At 40.4% G+C, this 20944-nt stretch overlaps 1 protein-coding gene across 3 annotated transcripts in view; it reads left to right on the top strand.

Moving 5' to 3' along the window:
- The window catches only part of UXS1 (UDP-glucuronate decarboxylase 1), a 41758-nt gene that overhangs the window by 6153 nt on the left and 14661 nt on the right, over positions 1-20944 (top strand). Inside the window, exons 2-7 of one of the 3 annotated variants that reach the window (XM_077343602.1) lie at positions 4562-4589; positions 7295-7343; positions 10445-10488; positions 13855-13915; positions 17593-17773; positions 20252-20356. In XM_077343602.1, the coding sequence (XP_077199717.1) occupies positions 4562-4589; positions 7295-7343; positions 10445-10488; positions 13855-13915; positions 17593-17773; positions 20252-20356 (468 nt within the window). Of the gene's footprint in view, positions 1-4561; positions 4590-7294; positions 7344-10444; positions 10489-12342; positions 12418-13854; positions 13916-17592; positions 17774-20251; positions 20357-20944 lie in introns of those variants that run through there. The other 2 variants (XM_077343603.1, XM_077343604.1) reach the window with 2 other exon arrangements.

Genomic DNA, 20944 nt, shown 5'->3' with positions numbered 1-20944 from the left:
TTTGAGCTCGTTGTCACAGTTCTATATATTTCTGACCAGTATTCTTTCCAAAGATTAGGTAGACCTTCACTCTTGCTTGCCTTCTCAGCTTTTGTTATAAAATCACACAGGTGCCAAATGAAACATTTGATTAATTATGTATTGAGAAAAGACCTTGAGACACTTTGGGTAAAGCTTCTGTCATGCCTTTAGGTGCACAATAGTAGATTTAAGTATGCTTTTCTGCTTATCTACCAGTCTTGGGGCAGGGCAGAGAACTTGTTATTAGCTGCAATTAACAGTTAGATTTACTCAATTCATCTTTATTACCCAGGAGGAGAAGGAAACTGTAAACGGAGCGATTATTCTTGGGTAAAATGTACCTCCTTTCTTAGTCCAACGCAAGGCAGGTAAAATGCTTGAATCAGTTATCTCTACCACTCGGTAGTGATCAAAGCAATAAAAAAATTCAGCCAATTAGCCTCATTTTGGCCCATTATGCACGGGGGGGGGGGGGTAGCGGGCATTCGGGGTGAAATGGCAGCTACTAAAATCCGATAACGCATGGAGCCGGCTGCAACTGGCCGCAGATTCGGTGCATGCCGCTGAAAAAGCCGCGTTAGCGAAACACAGAAGAAAGCACAGCTTCCAGGTGACCCGGGCGCAACCAGAAGCGGCGCCGGGGTCACCGCGTGCATAATTGGTTACTCTGGGCTTTGCTGCCATTGTGTCCCATCCTGTGCATAAGCTGTTTGCTCCGCTTCTTCCTCCTCCACGTTTTCCATGTGACCCGAAATCGCTGTTTCGGCGGCCGTGCATAATGGGCCTTCAAAATTAGTAGATTATTCAAAGTCCTGTGTCTAATTCTTCCGGATAGTAAAGTGGCCTTTATAGAAAAACTATTGTTACGTCGCTGTACCTGTTCTCCGGAGATACTGCTGCCTGTGGTCCAACCGTGGTGGCACTTCCTCTGAGTGGTGCTCCCCGTTGTTATAGGTTTGTTTTATAGTATGAAACTTAGTAGAAACCACTAACAGCTGCTTGCTTCTTTGTGGCCCTACCTTGAGTTTTTAGTCTGCCTAGAACAAGAGAATGTAGGAACTGCTTTTTAAAATATGCTTATTCAAACATTTGTATTCCGGCTCCTCCCTCTGCCTAGACTCCAAGGCAGTTTACAATAGCATGCCAATAAACTGTGTAGTAGCGATTAAAGCAACCAAGATAATACAATCACAGTGAATAACCACAGCAAGAGACAGGCAAGGCCCTGGTTAATCAACTGTGCTCCCTAAATTTATTTATTAGTTACATTTTTATACCGCCGTTCCCTTATGGCAGTTTTCAAGATAAAAGATTGCAAGAAAACCCATAGTTAAAACCTTAAAACCAATCCACAATATCAACTTTATCAATGTTAGGCAACAGGCGAGCACTAACTAACCCCACTAACCCCCCCCCCCAAACCGCCCCATGTTAGCCGAGGGACATCAGGTTGCTAATACTGTGATATGGGTTGAATCAGTACATTTGAAGCAGGACTGCCTTGCATTTCTTTCTAAAGAGTCATCCTGTTCATACCCCTCTCACCTCTTTGAGGAGGGCAGCAGCTGTAGACTGGCTGAGGCAAATTGAGCAAATCTCAGGGAGAGTGCACATGGAGTGGGAGTTGATCTAAGGAGCACAACTGGTGCATTCTTTCAGGGATATGCTGTTTAGGGGCTTTGGAGTACCAAGATGCAGTTTGCCCATGCTGCAAATCTGTCCATGGGTTTTGCGCCAGGTTATTAGAAGTCAGTGTGGATTTTAGCTTTCTTACAATGATGTGTTCCCTTCTCTAAGTTCCTAATAATGGTTCATAGTTAGTATCAAGCCTTGGCTGCTATTCACAGAGCAATGCTGAAGAACCAAAATACTTAATAGATATTTTTTTCTCTGGGTTATGAACTATATTTCTTGGGAGAACTCACTTGGTATGAAGGCTGTGGATGCGTGTGGAGATGTGGAGGAGAGAGGAATCACATTATCATTGGCTGTATTTATAATATAGTATATTCAGAACCGTGGAGAGCCAGCTGTCAGAATTAAAAGATAGATCAAAACAATAAAAAGTTAACATAAGCAACAGGCGCCATTAAAAATTCATACAAATGAGGGCAACAACAGAATCCAAGTTCCCGGTGGAAGAATTCCATTTTAACTTAGCAATAGGAAACCAATAAAGGGAGAAGGATGTGTGACTCTTGGCCATATGTTCTTTAAAAGTGGTATTGCCACTGAAAAGTCCCTCGTGCATGTAACTATGCACTACATTTTAGATTTGGGGGTAAGTGTGCAGGTTTTTGATGCTGTATCTTAATTGTCAGGTAGATTTGTATGGGAGAAAGGGGGTTCTTGATACCTTAGTCCCAAATTGTAAAGCAGTTGTTAGGTGCGAAGTTGTGTCCGACCCATCGCGACCCCATGGACAATGATCCTCCAGGCCTTCCTGTCCTCTACCATTCTCCAGAGTCCATTTAAGTTCACACCGACTGCTTCAGTGACTTCATGCAGCCACCTCATTCTCTGTCGTCCTCTTTTCTTTTATAGTGGTCCTCCTGTGGTCCTCCAGATGTTCATGGACTACAATTCAAAACAGCGTTTGCTGGCAGGGGCTCATGGAAATTGTAGTCCATGGGCATCTGGAGGACCACAGGTTGACTACCCCTGGTGTAAAGCACTATAAAACCCAAATAAAGCACTTGGACTTAAATCAGAAAACCAACTCTGAAAGCCAGTGTGATTGCTGTAAAATCAGGATTTTGTGCTCCTAATGGCTGCCAGCTACTTCCCGATAGCTTTGCTGCAGCAGCCCCAATGAAAGCATATAATAGAGTTGTTTTCTTGTTGTGGAAAACATTTCCAAAACATTTAGAACAACACTTTCCTTTGCTGGCATATATTTTGCAATCCGTTGGCCTGGTGGAATATTTCAAGGATGTTCCTCATTATAATGGATTACCTGTTTAGCAAGATGGAAATCATAAATGTTCTGTAAAATGCATGGTGTTGGATAACATTTTCAGTGCTAGTGATAGAGAAATGGTTATGCCTAAGGAAGAAAGCTATATTTGATCTTGGCCTTCTCAGTAGGTATATTTATACCACAACACTACTTTGACATTGGAAAATGTCAGAAATATTAAGATGCTTAATAATACAATGCTGGATTTAAGGTGGGAAAGGAACACTTATTTTACTTCACCTGTAAGAAATGTTAAAAAGCAGGTAATGTGTCTCTACAACTAGCATTTTGGATGTCCTCCTCATGCTGAAGGGTGATTTTGAAGGTTTTTTAAAAATATTAATCAAGAGCTGCCTTTGTTTTTTTTTATATTAATCAAGAGCTGCCTTTGGTTTTTTTTAATATTAATCAAGAGCTGCCTTTGGTTTTTTATATTAATCAAGAGCTGCCTTTGTTTAGGGAATCTAGTAGAGTATTGTGATTAAATATCAGTTTGATCAGGATAACACTGCTGCTGAATTAATTTGTGCTTTGTGTCTAGTATTTTCCATGAAACAATGCACATTCATTATGGCATAATAGTAGTGTTGGAACAAGAACAAGGTAGTAGTCCATTTAAAAAACCCCTCACCTTTCCCCTCTCTATACAGTATGCAAATCAGAAGTTACTTATTTTAGAACCTTTGATGTTACCCTTATTAATGACCCATTGCCCATTGTTCTCCCACGTTATTCTTTTCAAGCTGCATAGCTGACTTGTTAATTGGCTGAAATCTAATCTGCATCAAGCCTGTTTTGTCACCTTCTGTCATTTTTCTTGTAGCGTTTTCTTACTATACATACATACATACATACATACATACATGGAGGTTTCATGCTGGGCTGCAGGCTGGAGTTTTAGTCATGGCAGGTTGCTCCACCTCTTCCTGCACCCACACGGGGGAGCATTTGGCCCGGTGTGCCTCATCTGCCTCCGATTTGTGCTCCTGCATGGGAGCTGGGGCAGTGAAGTTCCCAGTGCATAAACGGTCCATGGATATGAACAGATGGCACATTGAATAATTTTCAGTGATTTGTGCTTAACATCTTGTCCTGCCAGGTGTAATCTGTTGAAAGTCATAGAGGTGTAGCTGAGTCTACTAAGTAAACCAATTCTGATGACTGTTTCTTCACCACCACCAATCACCTAATGCATGGAATTTATGAACATTTGTGTGTAATAATATAGACACAAATTGTAGTGCAGTTTTCTATTCTGAAAGGCATTCATCGAAGAGCACTTGAAAGAGAAACACATTAAATTCAGATGCTGTCTGACAGCCTTCTACAGTTTGCTGTGCTGAATATTTTTTTCAGTTAATTGTCACAATTGATTATTAACTCTGGAAGACTAATTATTTTGGTTCATTTTGTCAGTTTCTGAGTTTTATAGTAATTAGATGTATACTGTGTCTTTTTAAAAAGAATAGTTACTCATTAGACTAGCTTAATTTAGAGATCTGAGATTAATGTATTTTAAAGTACCTCAAATTGCTAAGCAATGCTAATTCATTCTATCTTTTTTCCCCCCCTCTCATGCAGCTGTATGGGGAAACGTCGTCAACATGAGGTAACTTTTAAAAACATCTTTATGGATATCAACTATAATGGTTTTCTGGATACGAAATCTCTGCTTGTTCCCAAATCTTTCCCTCGCTTCTTTGAAGAAGAGGAGAAGGGAATAAATGACAACTATCAGAGATTTCTCTTGTTAAAAGTAGCCAGCCTCAGATCTTAGTGAGGGGGCAAACAGGATGTGGGTTTTGGTTATTTTTTTAAAAAATTATTTTCTGGATTTCTCTGTCAATGCAGGACAAAAATCTCAATTTCTTGCTCAGGTAATGAAGGTGCCCCTACAAATAGTGCGGTCTGTTGCCTCTTATTTGCCTTATGTATGGTGAAGAAGAAATAGACGGGGAGAAATGTAACTTCTGTCAGCGTGACTAATTCCTCAACTCCAGTATCCAGTAGAGCCATGTTTTTGCCATCCTCTTTACTGTTGCCCCTTCTGTTGTAAAAACTACTGGAAACCCCATACCACAAAACACAAGCATTTTATATAGAATCATAGAGTTGGAAGGGGCCATACAGGCCATCTAGTCCAACCCCCTGCTCAACGCAGGATCAGCCCAAAGCATCCTATATAAGATAGCATTTGATAGCTACACTGTACATCTATTCTCTTCATGGTAGTCTTTTCTGTGTAAAGCTGATGGTAGTGTGTATACTGGGTTTTCCATTTTATTTCTGCTCCACAGCCTGTGAAATAGGTTATGGTGAGAAATGGTTGCTGGATCAGTGCTCTCTGCTTCATGCCTTGCTGGAATTTGAGCCTAAATCTTAGTTGGAACTGGTCTGTTTTCTTTTTGTCATCTTATAACTCCTGTTGCAGACTTCCAATTCAGTCCATGCTATTTCTAGGGTGTTCCGTTGGGAGCACATTTTGGAGGGCATTTCAGACTGCAGCGGAAGTAGGCAAGGAAATCCTGTTTCGTTGACTGAAATGCCATCTGTTAGCAGAGATTTACCATGAGATCCGGGACTAGGTCACCCCACTCTTAAGTGCAGCGCTCTGTTTACAGGAAGTACAAACGCCATCACTGTATTGCAATGATCAGTTATTTTTCTAGAAAAAAGAAAAGTTAGTATATGTGATTTCACTTCTTAAAAGGCTGAGGAATAGTTTCTTTTTGGTGGTTAGACTGGTTTCTCAGTGCAGCAGGCTTCCTTGGGAGGTGTGGGTTCTCCATCTTTGGAAATTTTTAAACCAATGCTGGATAGCCATCTGACGGAGAGACTGATTCTGTGAAGGTTCAAAGGGGTGGCAGGTTACAACGGATGAGCGATAGGGTTGTGAGTGTCCTGCATAGTTTGGGGAGTTGGACTAGATGACCCAGGAAGTCCCTTCCAACTCTATTATTCTATTATTCTATGGCTTCTAAAATTCCTGGTTGGTTCAGGGTACTTAAAAACAGACTTCAAAACAATTATTAACAGTAAAATCCCATGGGAACTCATCTGAAGAATTTAATAAGTTTTTCAGTATTATACCATTCTTATTTTCCAACACTTGCACTCACTAGTAAAAGGCACTTGCAGTTTCCTTTTCTATCTTCTCATTATGTTCATATAATCTGATTTAAAACCCACATAAGCAAATGAATGAATACCATAGACCAGGGGTGGTCAAATTGTGACTATCCAGATAGCCATAGACTACATCTGGAGAATCACAGTTTGGCCTCCCCGGCTGTAGACAGCAAAAAAATTAATGCTGTTAAAGAGCATTATGATGCAAGTTAAAATCAAGTTCTGAAAATACTAAGTTTTCATTGAAACCTTTTTTTGCAGTGTGAACATTAGATCTTGCTTAGCAATAAAGGCTAAACTGTTTGTTCCAGTATTATGATAGATATCCCATGCAGCTGAACTGTTTCAGAGAAATCCAATCTGACTCTGAATATGCATCAGGAAGTCGGGTTTTTAAAAAGAGACTATGTTGCTAGTCTTCATTTAAAAGCCCTACTTCCTGATGCATGTTCAGAGTCAAATTGGATTTCTTTGGAAAATGTTTACTTTTGCTATTCCATCAGCTGCAACGGGCTGAAAGTCATCTGAGTTCTGTGTTGCATCACTCATTGTAATTGTATGTGTTGCATAAATTCTGCTCAAGAGCCTTTAAAGCTCATAAGATTAGTTGGGCTTGGTTAAGAACATGGGTCACATTCAGAAAGCATTTTGTATGATGACCCTTGAGATCAAGAATGCAGCTGAACTCTGTACACATGAAGTTTTGGTTACCCACAGATGTCCTACCCTTGGCAAGTGCAGAACTGAATTGTACTCTCGGTTACCTGAAAAATATCATCGTTGTGCCCATGTGTTGAGGCTTGCAGATCTTTTTAGGTATATGTGCATTGTTGGATCCCACCTGATGATCTTCATGTGGCATGCGAGAGTGTGTGGGTACACAAAACTGTATTGCGTTCACATTGTTTTGGAACTTATGTTCTGGTCATATCTGTAAAGTAGCACAATTTTACATGATAAAAAGTAATTGTGCTTTGCTTTGTTCTTTATATGAAGGTGGAATGGTCTTGATTATGAGATTCTAGAGGCAGCAGACAATGACCGTTGCTTTCGTGCCCTGCTTATGACTTCCAGGGAGCACCTAGCTGTTGCTTGAGACTTATTCTTGGAATAGATAGACCTTTTGTGTGACACTGCAAAGCTATTATTACAGTCTTGTGTTCTCTTGTGGCTTTATACCAACAGGTCTATCCAGGATAATGGTGATCAAAAAATGGAAAACAAGATTGAAGAGGTACACTGGTTACTTAATATTAGATGGGTTTTATTGTGTTCTGCTCCTGCAAACTTGATATATTTCCCCTAATTTCATTACTAGATATGACTGTGCCCTCTTAAGTTTTTTTTTTTTTTAAAAACAAATCTTCAGCCTTTTATTTCCTCCCTCTGAAATGTTGCTTCAGTTCTTAAATTATCCATTATACTCTGGTATGCAGTTTTGGTGGCCTTCATTTATGCTGAAAATGACAAATTCATTGGCAGAAATGTTATAGTTAGTTTATGCTTGTATGACCCCACCTGTCTCAGCTCTTATGGTGGATAACCTACAATCAACACACATGAAAACATCAAAATACATTAATATGCAACCAACTTACATATGTTTTTTTGATATTTGGTGGTCTACGTAAAAATACATATATTTCAGGGACAACTCAGATTCCATTATGTTCATGTTGAATATGCCTCTCCTCCTACTGAGGTCCTCTGAGGCACCCCTCCGAGCACAGCTCCGGGGGGTCAGAGGTAAAGTTACCAGGTTTCTCAAATCACCTGTAGCTGTGCTTTTTAACAGCACTTTGACTTACGCTCTGATTCTAATTCCACCCTCAATATATCACAGCCAGTCCCTGAATCCCTGCTATGTAGGCACATCTTTATGGTTTCGAAGCAATGGTTGGTTGTAGATTTGCCAGAGAGGGAAGGACGGGGAAATGAGTAGAAAAATAGACGATAATGGGGAAAATTCCTCAGATGAGGCTCAGATATTGATAGCACTAGATGGATGGCACTCAGACATTGATAGAGCTAGATACATGATGCTCAGACATCAATAAAGGGGCAAGGTTAGGCATCTGTGATAGCTTACTTCAGAGAAATAGCATGTTAGTGACTTGTTAGAGGAATGAGGGGGAAATCTTGAGAGGCAAGTTATTGCACTTCAAGAGCCTGAGATTCCTGAGTTTAGTGAGCCATTCCAAGTGAAATCAATCCATCTCTCGCTCCAACAGTAACAGCCTGTCATTTCTGTAATCTTGAGTGTGATACTACAACCCTTTTAAAGCACAGCTTCAGCTTTCCTTAGCTACAAATAGTCAATATACTAGTGTACCCTGTTACTTGCCCATCCAACCATTTTTTTGTAAGCCCTTCTTTATATATATATTCCTGTGTTGTTGAAAGAAGGTGTCCATGTGAATCGAGCCTGGGAAGGAAATAGGAATGATTTCAGATGCTTGTGCTACCACCACCCACTTCCGGATGCCATCCTTAGCTTCATGTTTTCCAGCATGGTTATTTTCATATCTGGTCTTACCGACCACTCACAAATGCAACCAAACTCAGGGCAGTTACATAAAAACATATAAACAATACAAGAAACAATCTATAACATATAAATAACTGTAATACTAAGGCTTGGTCACTGGTACTGGAGGGGGGGAGAGATGGGGGGGGGCTAGTTAAAGCAGCCTCCTGGCACAGATTTTCCTGAAAAAGTTCCTGAAAAAATTTGAAAAGCTTTGACTGCTTAATACTTGTACATCAGCTGCACCGAAGCGAGACCAGCAAAAATTATTGGTAATGAGCAGGAGGGGAAACAATATCTTGCCTCAGTTTCTCAGTTTTTAAGAGGTAGTCTCTGCATTGATATTTCCAGAAGTTTTAAAATGGGCGGGGGGCAACACATGTCTGTCAGTATGTGCAATTCTAATGTTCATATGAAATTTACTTTCCTGTTCTTAAAACATGCATCATTCATAACTTGGGTAGCATAGACTGCTTGACATATTTGTGAACAGTCCTCCAACATAGTCTTATTATCTGTTTAAAGAAATGAAAAATTTTCTGACTTTTTGCCTGTTTTCCCCTGCCTCCCAGCTGCCCCTCTTTGGCTTGAAGTGCAGAGGCTTAACTGCAATTTGCAGTCTTCTATATATTTATGTTTATGGGAGCAAATTTATATCTGTTTTTTATATATTATTCTAGACAAAGCAGCTTGTTGAAATACTTAGGATCTCTTGGTGAAACCTAATAAAAATCTCTTCCACTGTTTCCTTCTCTGCTTTGACTGTGTATTGATTGCTCCCCTACCACCACCTTTTAAAATGTACATTTCAATTTTCAAAACCAATGCCTGGGGTGTGAAAGAGTTTAATTCCCCTCACCCATCATTTCTGAGTAAATCAGGCTTAAGTGAAGGTGACTTTTAAAAGGTAGGAAGGTCTAGCATTGGCTGACTCAGCATCTTGCCCATTTTGAGCCTCGTTTACCCCCCATCTGCGATATGGAGATAATTAAACTATTATTTTTAATGTTGGCAGCAGGGTGTACTGGTCAGAGTGTTGTACTAGGATGTAGGAGAGCTAGGTTTGGCTTGCCCCTTTGCCATAGAAGCTTGCTGGGTGACTTTGAGCCAGTCATACGTTTGGTTTCACCTACTTCACAGGGTTGTTGTGGGGATTCAATAAAGAAGGTGAGACGGTTGGGATTTACCTTAGTTCCCCTTCGGAGAGACGTGTGAGATATGCTGCTGTCTCAGTCAAAAGCAGCCATTTTATTTGTATTTACCTCCCAGATCTCAGCGGGATGTTCTTTGGAGTAACTGCACGTAGGTTTGGAATGTAAGAGACAGAGATTTGGATCCACATTTTCTCTAGTGGGGCAAGGCAAGAAAATATGTAAACAGCAGCAGCCAAAGTTCCACTCCCATATTTGAGGCCATGGAGACAATTATGGATTGTTAACAGTGTTAACATTTCATTGGTATCGGGATGACCTGGGGGCATTTTTCAGCTTTTAAGCTTGGTGTGAGGTAGAACTCAGCTATTTTCTTAGCAGGAGACAGTATGGGCCCATGTGGGCTTGTTTTCACCTTTGCTGGTGTATAAACTGTGCAAAAAGATTTAGGGTCTTTTTCTCCCTATTCTATTAAGTCCCTCGCATCCCTCTAAAGTTACACGCTTGTGTTGCAGTGTGTGATTTGAGAGCATCGCTTTAATATAAATGAGTGATTCTCAGTCCTGTTACCTAATATAGCTAGGGACTAGATATTTTTGCTATCATGTGTGTGCAAGAAGATCCACATATTGTTTACTTGTCATTTTTTGTGTTTAGGTCATTGCACCTTTAAGAGAGAAGATCCAAGAACTAGAAAAAAGGTATGCATGTTTGAACACAGTGCCTGTAGACAGTGTTTGTTTAATTTTCTTGAAACATGAAGAAACTTGACCAAGAATATTGGAGTAGTGGTTTGGAACACTGACTGAACATACAGCTTCTCTTCTGAAAATACCTAAACCTTGTTAATGCTGAAGTTTGTAATATTGTTTGGAGCAGCGCTTCCAGGCCTGTGTTTGGGGGACCTTAGTGTAATCCTTATCCATTGTTCTTCTTAATATTTGTGAAACAGCCCTGGGGGTGGAGAGTGTCCTGGCTGTCCAAGATGGAATAAGGCCAGTCAGGGTGCGGCCAGCAAAGCTGGCCACATCCTGATTGGCCCTTCCTCTCCAGTTCCCACCCTCCTTCCTTGGACGCTAGCCACTTTGTCTCAGATGCCTGAGAGAGACACAGAGCCCGGTCAAAACCGCAAACGACCCCTGATTACCTGCTATGGCTTCTGCTGTGAGGGAGAGAGACAAACAGAGACAAACTGCAAAAGAGGGCCAAACTGCAAACGACCCTTGCTTCTCTGCTACGAAGGAGCCGTGGTTACCTGCTATGGCTCCTGCTGCGAGAGAGTGCATTCTGGTTGCAATGGGATTTTTTGCTAGTATAGTTAATAAATGCATCCAGAAAACTCATTCAGATTGGGGAAAAATGATAACTGCAGCTTTTCAGCCTAGAATACTAGCTTTCTCCTGCATTCTCCCTTGCACCAGTTTAAATTGTAAATGTGTTATGCTGCAGGTTCAGTATTAATCAGAAGCTGCAAGGGTGCTAAGTGACCTCATCTTATCTACTGTTTTGAATCCATGATCTAGTGGTTGTTACTAACAGCAACATGACTGTTAAGGCCCAATGTTATGCCACTGTGTTATTTAATATATTTATAGATTACTTTTCTATTATTGTGTTCAGTGCAATTTACATCCCAAAAAGAAAATATACTCTGTACAAATAAACAAACAGAACATCAAAGGAAGAGGAAACACACACACAAAAGCAAATTTAGGTTTTAGCTCTTAGATAAGTTATCTAGCTCCATGGAGTCTGGATATGGCCTTTTTTTTTAGTCAATTTGATGGGTCATTTTCTGGTTTGGGTATAATTAGCTGATTAAACTACCATGAAAGATTGTATTGTCTCAACTATTGGCCTCTTTTTGCTCAACGTTATATTGTTTGTCTTTATGGACGTGAACATTTTCCTGTGGCTGGGTACCACCTCCACCCTCCAAACATTTCCACCCCCAGTTCCTGCTTACCACACTAGACTTGGGATCCAGTAGGAATTTAAAAGGTTTAAAGGGGTAGAATCTGGTCCTGCATATAAATCCATCCAAATCTAGATTGATAACTGAGAGATAATGAGGTAAACTAAAAGGAACAATTCAAAAGTGAACAAGAATGAAACTATACTTTTATGGGGTTTTGTATGAGGACTTTAGATTGTAACCCGCCATGGGTCACTCTGTGAAAGTGGCAGGATATAAATCGAAATAAATTTATTCATAAGGTAACACAACTGAAGCATGGTTTTTATAAACAATATACATGCCCGAGGAAAGCCCTTTGTCCTGCAGGGTTATAACATATAACGTACTCTGCTGCAATCTAATTTCACACTAGATGCAGGAAATTCTGCTTGGATACTTTGATGCCTTTTTTACTCAGACTAGAAAGCTAAAAAACTCTGCAGATTTTCACTTTACATTCCTAGTAAAACAAAGCCAAAAAAAAATCATTCTCACTCCCAACTTCCCACTTTCCAACTGTCAGTCCTCAAAATCTGGCATTCCAACAGTCAGTTTTTACCTGGTCTTCCACCACTCAACTCCCATTGGTTAGTTCAGATTGTCACTGTTATTGGTTCTGCTGTTGCTAGGGAAACTTCTGTCCTCGATCCGTCACAATGGGGCTGTGTCTCTGGTTTGTTTTTAATAGTGTTCTATTATATTGTATGCTACCTAATAAACAACTTTTAGAGATTTAATATTTAATAAGTATAAGTAGCAGTTTGGGAGGACAGGAGCCAAATGGTAGTTGATGTGTGCCAGGCTGGTATGATGTTCAGTCTGTGTTGCTTTAGGATGCTTAGGGCTGATCCTGCATTGAGCAGGGGGTTGGACTAGATGGCCCTTCCAGCTCTATGATTCTATGAGTAAGGGATGCTACTTACATAAATATAAATATCAACAGATAACAGGTTTGAGAAAAGAGCCAATTGGACTGGGAAATGTTTCTGTTCCTGATTATTTGCAATTCAAGTTTCAGAATTGGCCCTGTACATATCCTTGAGATATGCAGGCTTGGGATTAATTCAGGGTTAAGCATAGGTCTTAGCATTCGTATATAGATACCTCCTATATCAGTTCAGTAAAATCTAGATCAGCTTTTCTCAACTTTTTTACCATTGAAAAACCCTTGAAGCATTCTTCAGGCTTTAAGAAACCTCAGAAGTTTGCATGATCATGCAGAACATGGTCGGGAAGCATAGTTGTGTACATGTCCACCCAGAGACCCTCCCCTGCCCACCCCGTTCAGGCGCATCATTGGCCATTTTTGGAGGGTGCAAGTGGGTCAACATGACCACATATAGTCATATCACCCAATAAACAAATTTTAATAGTATCTTTAAAAATTAATGGGATATATCAATACTAATAAGCAGTTTAGTATCAAATATAAGCCTTCAGTTTTTAAAAATAGCTGTTCTGGAATATTACAGATGTTCTTTGACTTTAGTGGAATCTAGCATTTTTCATCAAGAACATTTGATAAGGGCAAAAAATTTTCATTCAAATAACATCTTGGCTTGTAAGTTCCCACAAGAGAGTTGTATGTTTAAAAAGTATTTTGTTCTACTGTAAGGGTATTGTGCTGCTTGAACAATAGAGTCCCTTAACCTCTATAAGGATAGTTTGCACCACACAAAGTGAAACAAGTTTTCTATTGAAAGCATTTTTATTCAAAACTGTAGCACTGAACATTTGCTGGAAGAGTTGTCCTTCTAAACATTTTCATTCTCTTGTGACGAATACACAAAGTGATTTCAGTTCTCCAAAATCAGTGATTTTGTTCTTTTTGACCGTGTGAAATGCAGCATTTGGAGAAAGCCATGTCTTTTTATATTCTGCTGTCATCGTACACATTTCATGCAAAGCATGTCAGACATCAATGGACAGTGATGTAGCTGAGCATCAGTATGGCAGCACTAAAAACTGAAGTATGCAATGTGATAAAAGTGCCAAGTAAATGATTTCCAGTTCTCCTGTGTTTCTTTCCAGAGTACCCACATGGAGAAGTAACAGTCTACCCGCTTTACTAATTTTTAAATCCTTGTTTCTGTTTTGAAATGTTCCTTAGTTTTACTCAGAAGTATCCACCGGTGAAGTTCCTATCTGAGAAGGATCGTAAAAGGATTTTGGTAAGTTAGTACCTTTAAAAAACAATCAGTGCTTCAAATATCCATATAAAGTTAATGAAGGAAAAAAATTATAAGTCAGATAATTTCTGTGTGGAAAGAACTTATTTAAAGTTTTCCCCTCCCTCTTCATCCCAAAGGTTGTTAGTTGCACAATAAAACATAGTAGTGAAATAAACAAGGAGAAACTAAAAATCATGCTTCAGCAAGTCTCCAGGAAAAGGTAGCTGGAAGCTGAGCGTGCCCTAATCATGCTTCCTAAGTTGCTGAGCATCATATTTCGGATCTCAAATGATGTGCTGTAGCCTCATTTTGTTAGAGTTTTGGAAGCTAAGGTGGGTTAGGAGATGGGAAGACCACCAAGAAAGAATCTGCAGGGGAAAGCATCTCTGCTTCTCGCTTGCCTTGAATGCCTTTTGCTGGGATCGCCATAAATCTGTCACAACTTGACAATGAATATATATTCTCGATATATAGCTCGATCCCAGCAGCCGGCTCAAGGTTTGACTCCGCCTTCCATCCTTCCGAGGTCGGTAAAATGAGTGCCCAGCTTGCTGGAGGGTAAAATGGTAATGGCTGGGGAAGGGAATGACAAACCACCCTGTATTGAGTCTGCCGTGAAAACGCTGGAGGGCATATATATATATAACTTGTGACTGGTCTAGGAGCATCCTGTGCTTCAGATTTCTTTGGTCAGTACTTGAGTCACAAGTTTCTGAAAACTCTACAGAAGCTGCTTTTGAAAACTCAAAAGAAAAAGCCAATAAAGGTCCCAGTGAGCCCTAAAGGTCCCAGTGAGCTCTGTTACATGCCACCAGTATTGGGTTGTTGTTATGTATTATGTTTTATGTGGGTTTTTAAGATTTTTATTGTAAACCGCCACAAGCCGGCTGGGTCCAGCAATGGCGGTTAATAAATACGAATATAAATGAGTAAATGTCCTTTCTCAGGCTCAGTACAGAATTTGGATAACAAACTTGAGTTTGGAGGTTTGGGGATGTTCCTTCTTAAGTCTTTCAAAAATATTAATTCATTAAAAGCTACACCCCAGCTTTCTATCCTCCTAAGAGGGCCACCAAGGTGGCTTAATGAATTAAAAACACACATACATTTTAAAAGCCATCAAACCCAAGAAAAAGACCATGTCATTAAAACCAGAATTAAAACACACATACAAAAACATAAGAAAACAATTAAATATTGTTCAGGAAGGGCAGGATCACTGGGAAAACAGAGTTTTCACCTGCTGGTGGGAGATGGCATCAGAAGGGGACAGAGAAATCTCCCTGGGAAGAGAATACTAGAATTTTGATGTCACATTTTAGAAGCCCTCTCCTGGATTGATAGCTGCCATCTCAGGAGGCAAGGGCACCAAAAGCAGGGCCTGAGAAGGCAACTGCAGTGGTAGGTTCCTTCACAGTATTTTTATCCTACCCTTGTCTACCCTTGTCTACCCTTACAGTGTTGTTTAAAACTAAATATAATAAAGTGTCACTAGCAAGCCTGTAACGCCCATGAAAACCAGAAACCATTCTTCCGTCTAAATTCCAAAAAACAAGAGTTACATAGGTGGCAGAGCTTTATTTCTGATGGTGCTTCATCCTTTGCATATACTTTGGCCCCATCCCACCATCCAGATCTCTCACATGCTACAGTAATTTGTAGGAATAAAAGGAGCTTAGATTCAGCAACCTTGAAGGTTTGGAGTTTCTTCCTGGCAGGTTGTATGTCAGTCTACAGCTTTACTGCTACGTAGAATTGAATTTTGCAGAAAGATTATAGCTATAAATGTGAAAAACTACACTGTGTAAATCTTTAATGCAGACTTTGAATGAACGGGAATGCTCTTTCGCTAGCAGCTCTAACACAGTAGTTCTGCCTTCCAGGGGTGCCTTGACTCCATCTGAGGGGAAAAAAATACTGTACTAAATTTTGTTACCTTTGCTGACATTGTTTAAAAATGAATTGTTATGTGGGCACTATTAAATATACCATTTATTTTCCTGGCCGCTTTGTCAGCTATTTGAATTAAATCTTAAAAGAGGAAAGTCAGGCTCAAAAGACGTATGATTATTCTCATAATCGGATCTATTTTTCTTTTCTTCATCAGTCTGAACAGATAATTGGTAAAGACAGCACATTATCAGAGGTGTTTAATATTTTCAGTAACTGCCAGAAAACCTATTCAGAGCATCCGTAAAGACACTTAAATCCACAGTTGCTATTTGGATTTCCTGAGCTGAGTAATGAGTTTGGCTGTTACCTAAATTAAGAAGTTGCTACCTCAGACTGAAGCCCATTTGTCTGCTTCAATAGTACTCAGTTGTTTTCTGTACCCTCTGGAATGCAGTGTGAAACAAGACCTGAGGTCAGAGAAGCAAAAACTGTATGTTGCGCAAACTAAGAGGGGACAGCTTTATCTTTAAGCTATATTACATGGTAACGTTCCATGGGGCAAATGTGCAGAAGTAGCTTGTGGTACAGCCACTAGATCATGGCCAGTTGGCAGAGGCTCATGGTAATTGTAGTCCATGGATATCTGCAGAGTCATCATTCGGCCACCCCTGCATTAGATGAAGTTGCTTCGTGTTGAGTCAGGCTATTTCACTTGGTCATGTCTATAGACTGGCAGCAGCTCTCCAGGATGTCAGCTAGAACAGCGGTTCTCAACCGTCTTACGGCCGCAACCCCAACAGCGGCAGTGGGGGCTGCGCATGCACGTGCGGGGGATGTCATGCGCATAGGCGCAGAACAATCAAGGCAGTGTGAAGGCAGCCAGTGCTCTGGCGCTGCCCCTGCTACCGCCACCTGCCGCCTGCCACAGCAGCCACCAATCTGGCAACCCTGTGGAAGGGGCTAGGTGACCCCACTTGCCGTTGGGACGCCAAGGTTGAGAACCACTGAGCTAGAGGAAGATGTTACACCTATTACTTCTGCTAAAAATGGCGAGAACTGAATTGAGGACCTTTCGCATTCATGCTGGACATTCAGCCTTCTAATTCGGGATCCATAGAAAGCTTGTCATTACCATGGAGATGAACTTAAACTCTTTCCCTGGTGTGCAGTGTTTTGTATTACATGTATTACCTTGTATTACATGTAGCTGTGGTCAAGCATGCAGCTCCACACCTACAATTTGAACTATGTGCCTGGAGAATTCATCCAAGGTCCAGAGAGCAGGTTCTCATGCACTCTATTATTGATCTGTGTTGGTGGTGGGTGGCTGCTGCATTCTGAAAACTGTTACCCATCTGTGCTTCAGTTATGGAAGGATTGCAAAATGCCATCCTGTACGTAAGAAACACAAGCATTTTGGACATGAGAGATCTTGTGTTGGCCTAGTGAAAGAAAACAAAAAAATGTATTATTTATTTGGGGGGGGGAGGTAATTGTTTGCAGAAGAAACACACTAAAAACAGTTTTATTTTTGTGCTTACTTCTAAGTTAACAGTTCTGAATTTAGAACTCGGGGTTATAGGAAGTGACAGAGTGCATTTTAGTAGGGGGGAAATATCCAAGCAGCATTGGGGTTCTTTTTGCCTCTTTCTCCCCTTTCCCATTTGCCTAGTTAAGCTATATTCTGACAGCTGCTTTTAATGCATTCAATGTTTGTAGACTTTGCTGTGTCTTTTATTCTGTAAAAGAGAAGAAAAATTTATATGCCAACTATCCTAATGCAGATAACTGGAGGAGCAGGGTTTGTGGGTTCTCATCTTACTGACAAACTAATGATGGATGGCCATGAAGTTACAGTTGTGGACAACTTCTTTACGGGCAGGAAAAGAAATGTGGAACACTGGATCGGCCATGAGAACTTCGAACTGATTAATCACGATGTCGTAGAGCCCCTCTACATCGAAGGTAAGCAGCTTGTCTCCCGCAAGCTACGTTGTCTCTGCATGGATTCTGTTGTGCCGTCTCTCTTACTAATAGCTCTGTGGGGCTGGCAAAATTTCCGTCAAACCATATTGTGGGAATTGTGCAGCTTTTAGTGCTCACCGTGGGTGGAAGCAAGGAAGGGGTAGGGCATGAAGCTGGGATATGTTTTAGATTGGTGAGTAGAGCCTACCCACTCAGAATCATGGCTATAATGTTGGGAGAGATTAGTTGGAACCATTGTAAAACTACGGGTGGAATCATCATTACACCCGCATGGATAACAATAAAAGGTAAATTCAAATGAGTAGTCGTGTTGGTCTGAAGTAGCACAATAAAATCCGAGTCCAGTAGCATCTTTAAGACCAACAAAGATTTATTCAAGGCGTGAGCATTCGAGTGCAAGCACCCTTCCATCAGACTATGATCCTCTTACATGACAGGGAATATATAGCAAAAATCAGTTCTGTTACATCTGTGTCACAACCAGATACAGCCAATGATAATCCTTTGTCAAGACAGCCAATCAATCCCCTAGAATTCAGTGTACTTTACAAAGAGAAATCAAAATGTTGCTGGTAGAGAGAACAAATAAGGGGTAGAGAGTATGTTGTCCTTTTTCTTTGCCCCAAATAATCCCAGAAATGTGTTCACATATCTGGGGATGTGAGTAAAATATCCACAGGAGGGGACAGTAGGATTGCACCCAGGTGCAGTTTACTTGCACATGACTCTGTTAGAGCTAATGCCAGCCATTCATGTGTGATGCCCCCAATGTGTAGTGGTTTTATATGTTCAGTATTTTTCTTTGCATTCAAACAAATACACATGCATTACCTATAGACTAGGCATTCTCAACCAGGGTTTCATGAAGCCCTGGGGCTTCTTGATGGTGCTGGAAGGGTTTCCTGAATGGGTGGGAATTAATTAATTGTTATATATGTTTTTAAAAATTGTTAAACATTTATCAGGTGATATAACCATTTATGATCATATTGACCCATTTCCCCTCTCTCCCAAAATGACCAATGATGGGCCAGGAGGGGGTGGGAAGGGCCCCAGGTGGGCACATACACCACTATGCTTCCCAACCATGATCGTGCCACTTCTGGGGTTTCTTAAAGCCTGAAAAATGTTTCAGGAGTTTTTCAACAGTAAAAAAGTTGGGAAAGACTGCTGTAGACTTTATACCAGTGTGGTCTTGCTTCCCTGCTGCATAATGACTATACAGATACTGTACAGTCGTCATGCAGTGTGAAGTCAAAGCTCTGACAAGCTTTAAATGCATTTGTAAAATGAAGCTGTTGTTTGAATAACCATTGCCTTTAGTTCTGTAATTGTAAGACCATGACACGTAGTAAATATTATCCAAGGAAGAAAGCACACTTTTCCCTTGTCACTGAAATAGTTACAGACTGGCATTCACCCCCTGCATCCAACTCCAGTGTAACTAGATTGTCTGACCACTCTTGCATTTGGATCATGGGGTGTAGCTGTACAGTTGGAGTTTGCTAATGGCCTGCAGCACTTCATTTATACAATTAATTGCTTTTGGTTAAATAATACCAGTGGGACACTATTAAACTAGCAGACTGTTTTTAATGCTAGGTCCAGCCTTGGCTGGGTATGAATGTATACAGTTTATTGTTGTTGTGTATATGAATGGTAATCCCAGTGTGAGACATCACACAATTCAGAGTGTCTGCTGTATGTCAGTGGCAAGGAGAAAATACAGAAGAAGGCAGAAATTGACTGTTTCCAGCAAAAGCTCACCCTTCAAATTTACAAACCAACTCTAAACAAACATTTCCCTATAATAGTGGTTTAAAAGTCAATTTGTGCGTCTGAAGTATTTATCCAGTTTATTTCAGACAACCACATGGAACAGATAAATAGAGGAAAGGTTATTTCTCTCTTCCAAGTGTGGTTTTTATTGCATCAGTGTAATTTATTCAATTGAATGGAGAGTTGTTCAGCTGGTAGCTCCAATTTAAACCTTCTGCCAGTTACAAAAAGATGTAGAATAGAAAAATGAGTTGGCTTCCTTCTTGTATCGTTTGCATATTACAAAAGTTTTCCAATGCTCCCTGAATCACGGAAAGTGAAATGGACTGAATATTTGTTACTTTTTTACATCCATCTGTCCAGAATCTGCTGCCATAGTAAATTATTGCCTACTACTTGTATCATCTGTTTACTGAGTTTGGCAGAAAAATTGTCTAGTATTGGATTCACCAATGAATTTTTCCCTAGGTCTTATATCCATCCCAAATTTCCTTCTGTTAAGGTTTGACTGGCTTACATGTGTGTATTTATCACTTGATGCCTGCATCAGACACCGCAGAAAAAAATTGCAGTGGATTTCTGTAAATTGACTTTACCCATTCAAGCAGCAAATCAGGGGTTATAAAATCAGGGGTTGTTGAAATATATGTAATTGTTTTAACTTCTGTTGTTTTGTAGTGGACCAGATTTATCATCTTGCATCTCCAGCTTCTCCGCCAAATTACATGTATAATCCTATCAAGACTTTAAAAACCAATACCATTGGGACACTGAACATGTTAGGTGAGTTTAAATTTAAATTAACTCCTTTTGTTCAAAAATTCTAAAATTATATCAAGATTTTGTTGTGATTTTATTGAAGTGAAGTTCAGCATTTCAATTTTGAATGTGTTCAGTAATGTATCAGACCACAAATATTCTATTCCTGTAATGGTGATCTTTGTGTACATTCTGTGCTTGTTCATTGTTTGGTTGATTTTTATTTTATAGCAATGATTCATACAGTTTTTTTTACATTTGTTAAACTGCATTCAGAATGCAGCATACTTTAACTTTACATTCTGATAATTGTAGTGACTACAGAGCCTCTTGTGGCGCATTTTTTAAGAGCCTCTTGTGGCGCAGAGTGGTACGGCAGCCGTCTGAAAGCTTTGTCCATAAGGCTGGGAGTTCAATCCCAGCAGCCAGCTCAAGGTTGACTCAGCCTTCCATCCTTCCGAGGTCGGTAAAATGAGTACCCAGCTTGCTGGGGGGTAAACGGTAATGACTGGGGAAGGCACTGGCAAACCACCCCGTATTGAGTCTGCTATGAAAACGCTAGAGGGCGTCACCCCAAGGGTCAGACATGACTCGGTGCTTGCACAGGGGATA

This window comes from Paroedura picta, chromosome 6, assembly GCF_049243985.1.
Source record: "Paroedura picta isolate Pp20150507F chromosome 6, Ppicta_v3.0, whole genome shotgun sequence".
Classification (NCBI taxonomy): Eukaryota; Metazoa; Chordata; class Lepidosauria; order Squamata; family Gekkonidae; genus Paroedura; species Paroedura picta.
This window is presented reverse-complemented; position numbering and strand designations above follow the sequence as displayed.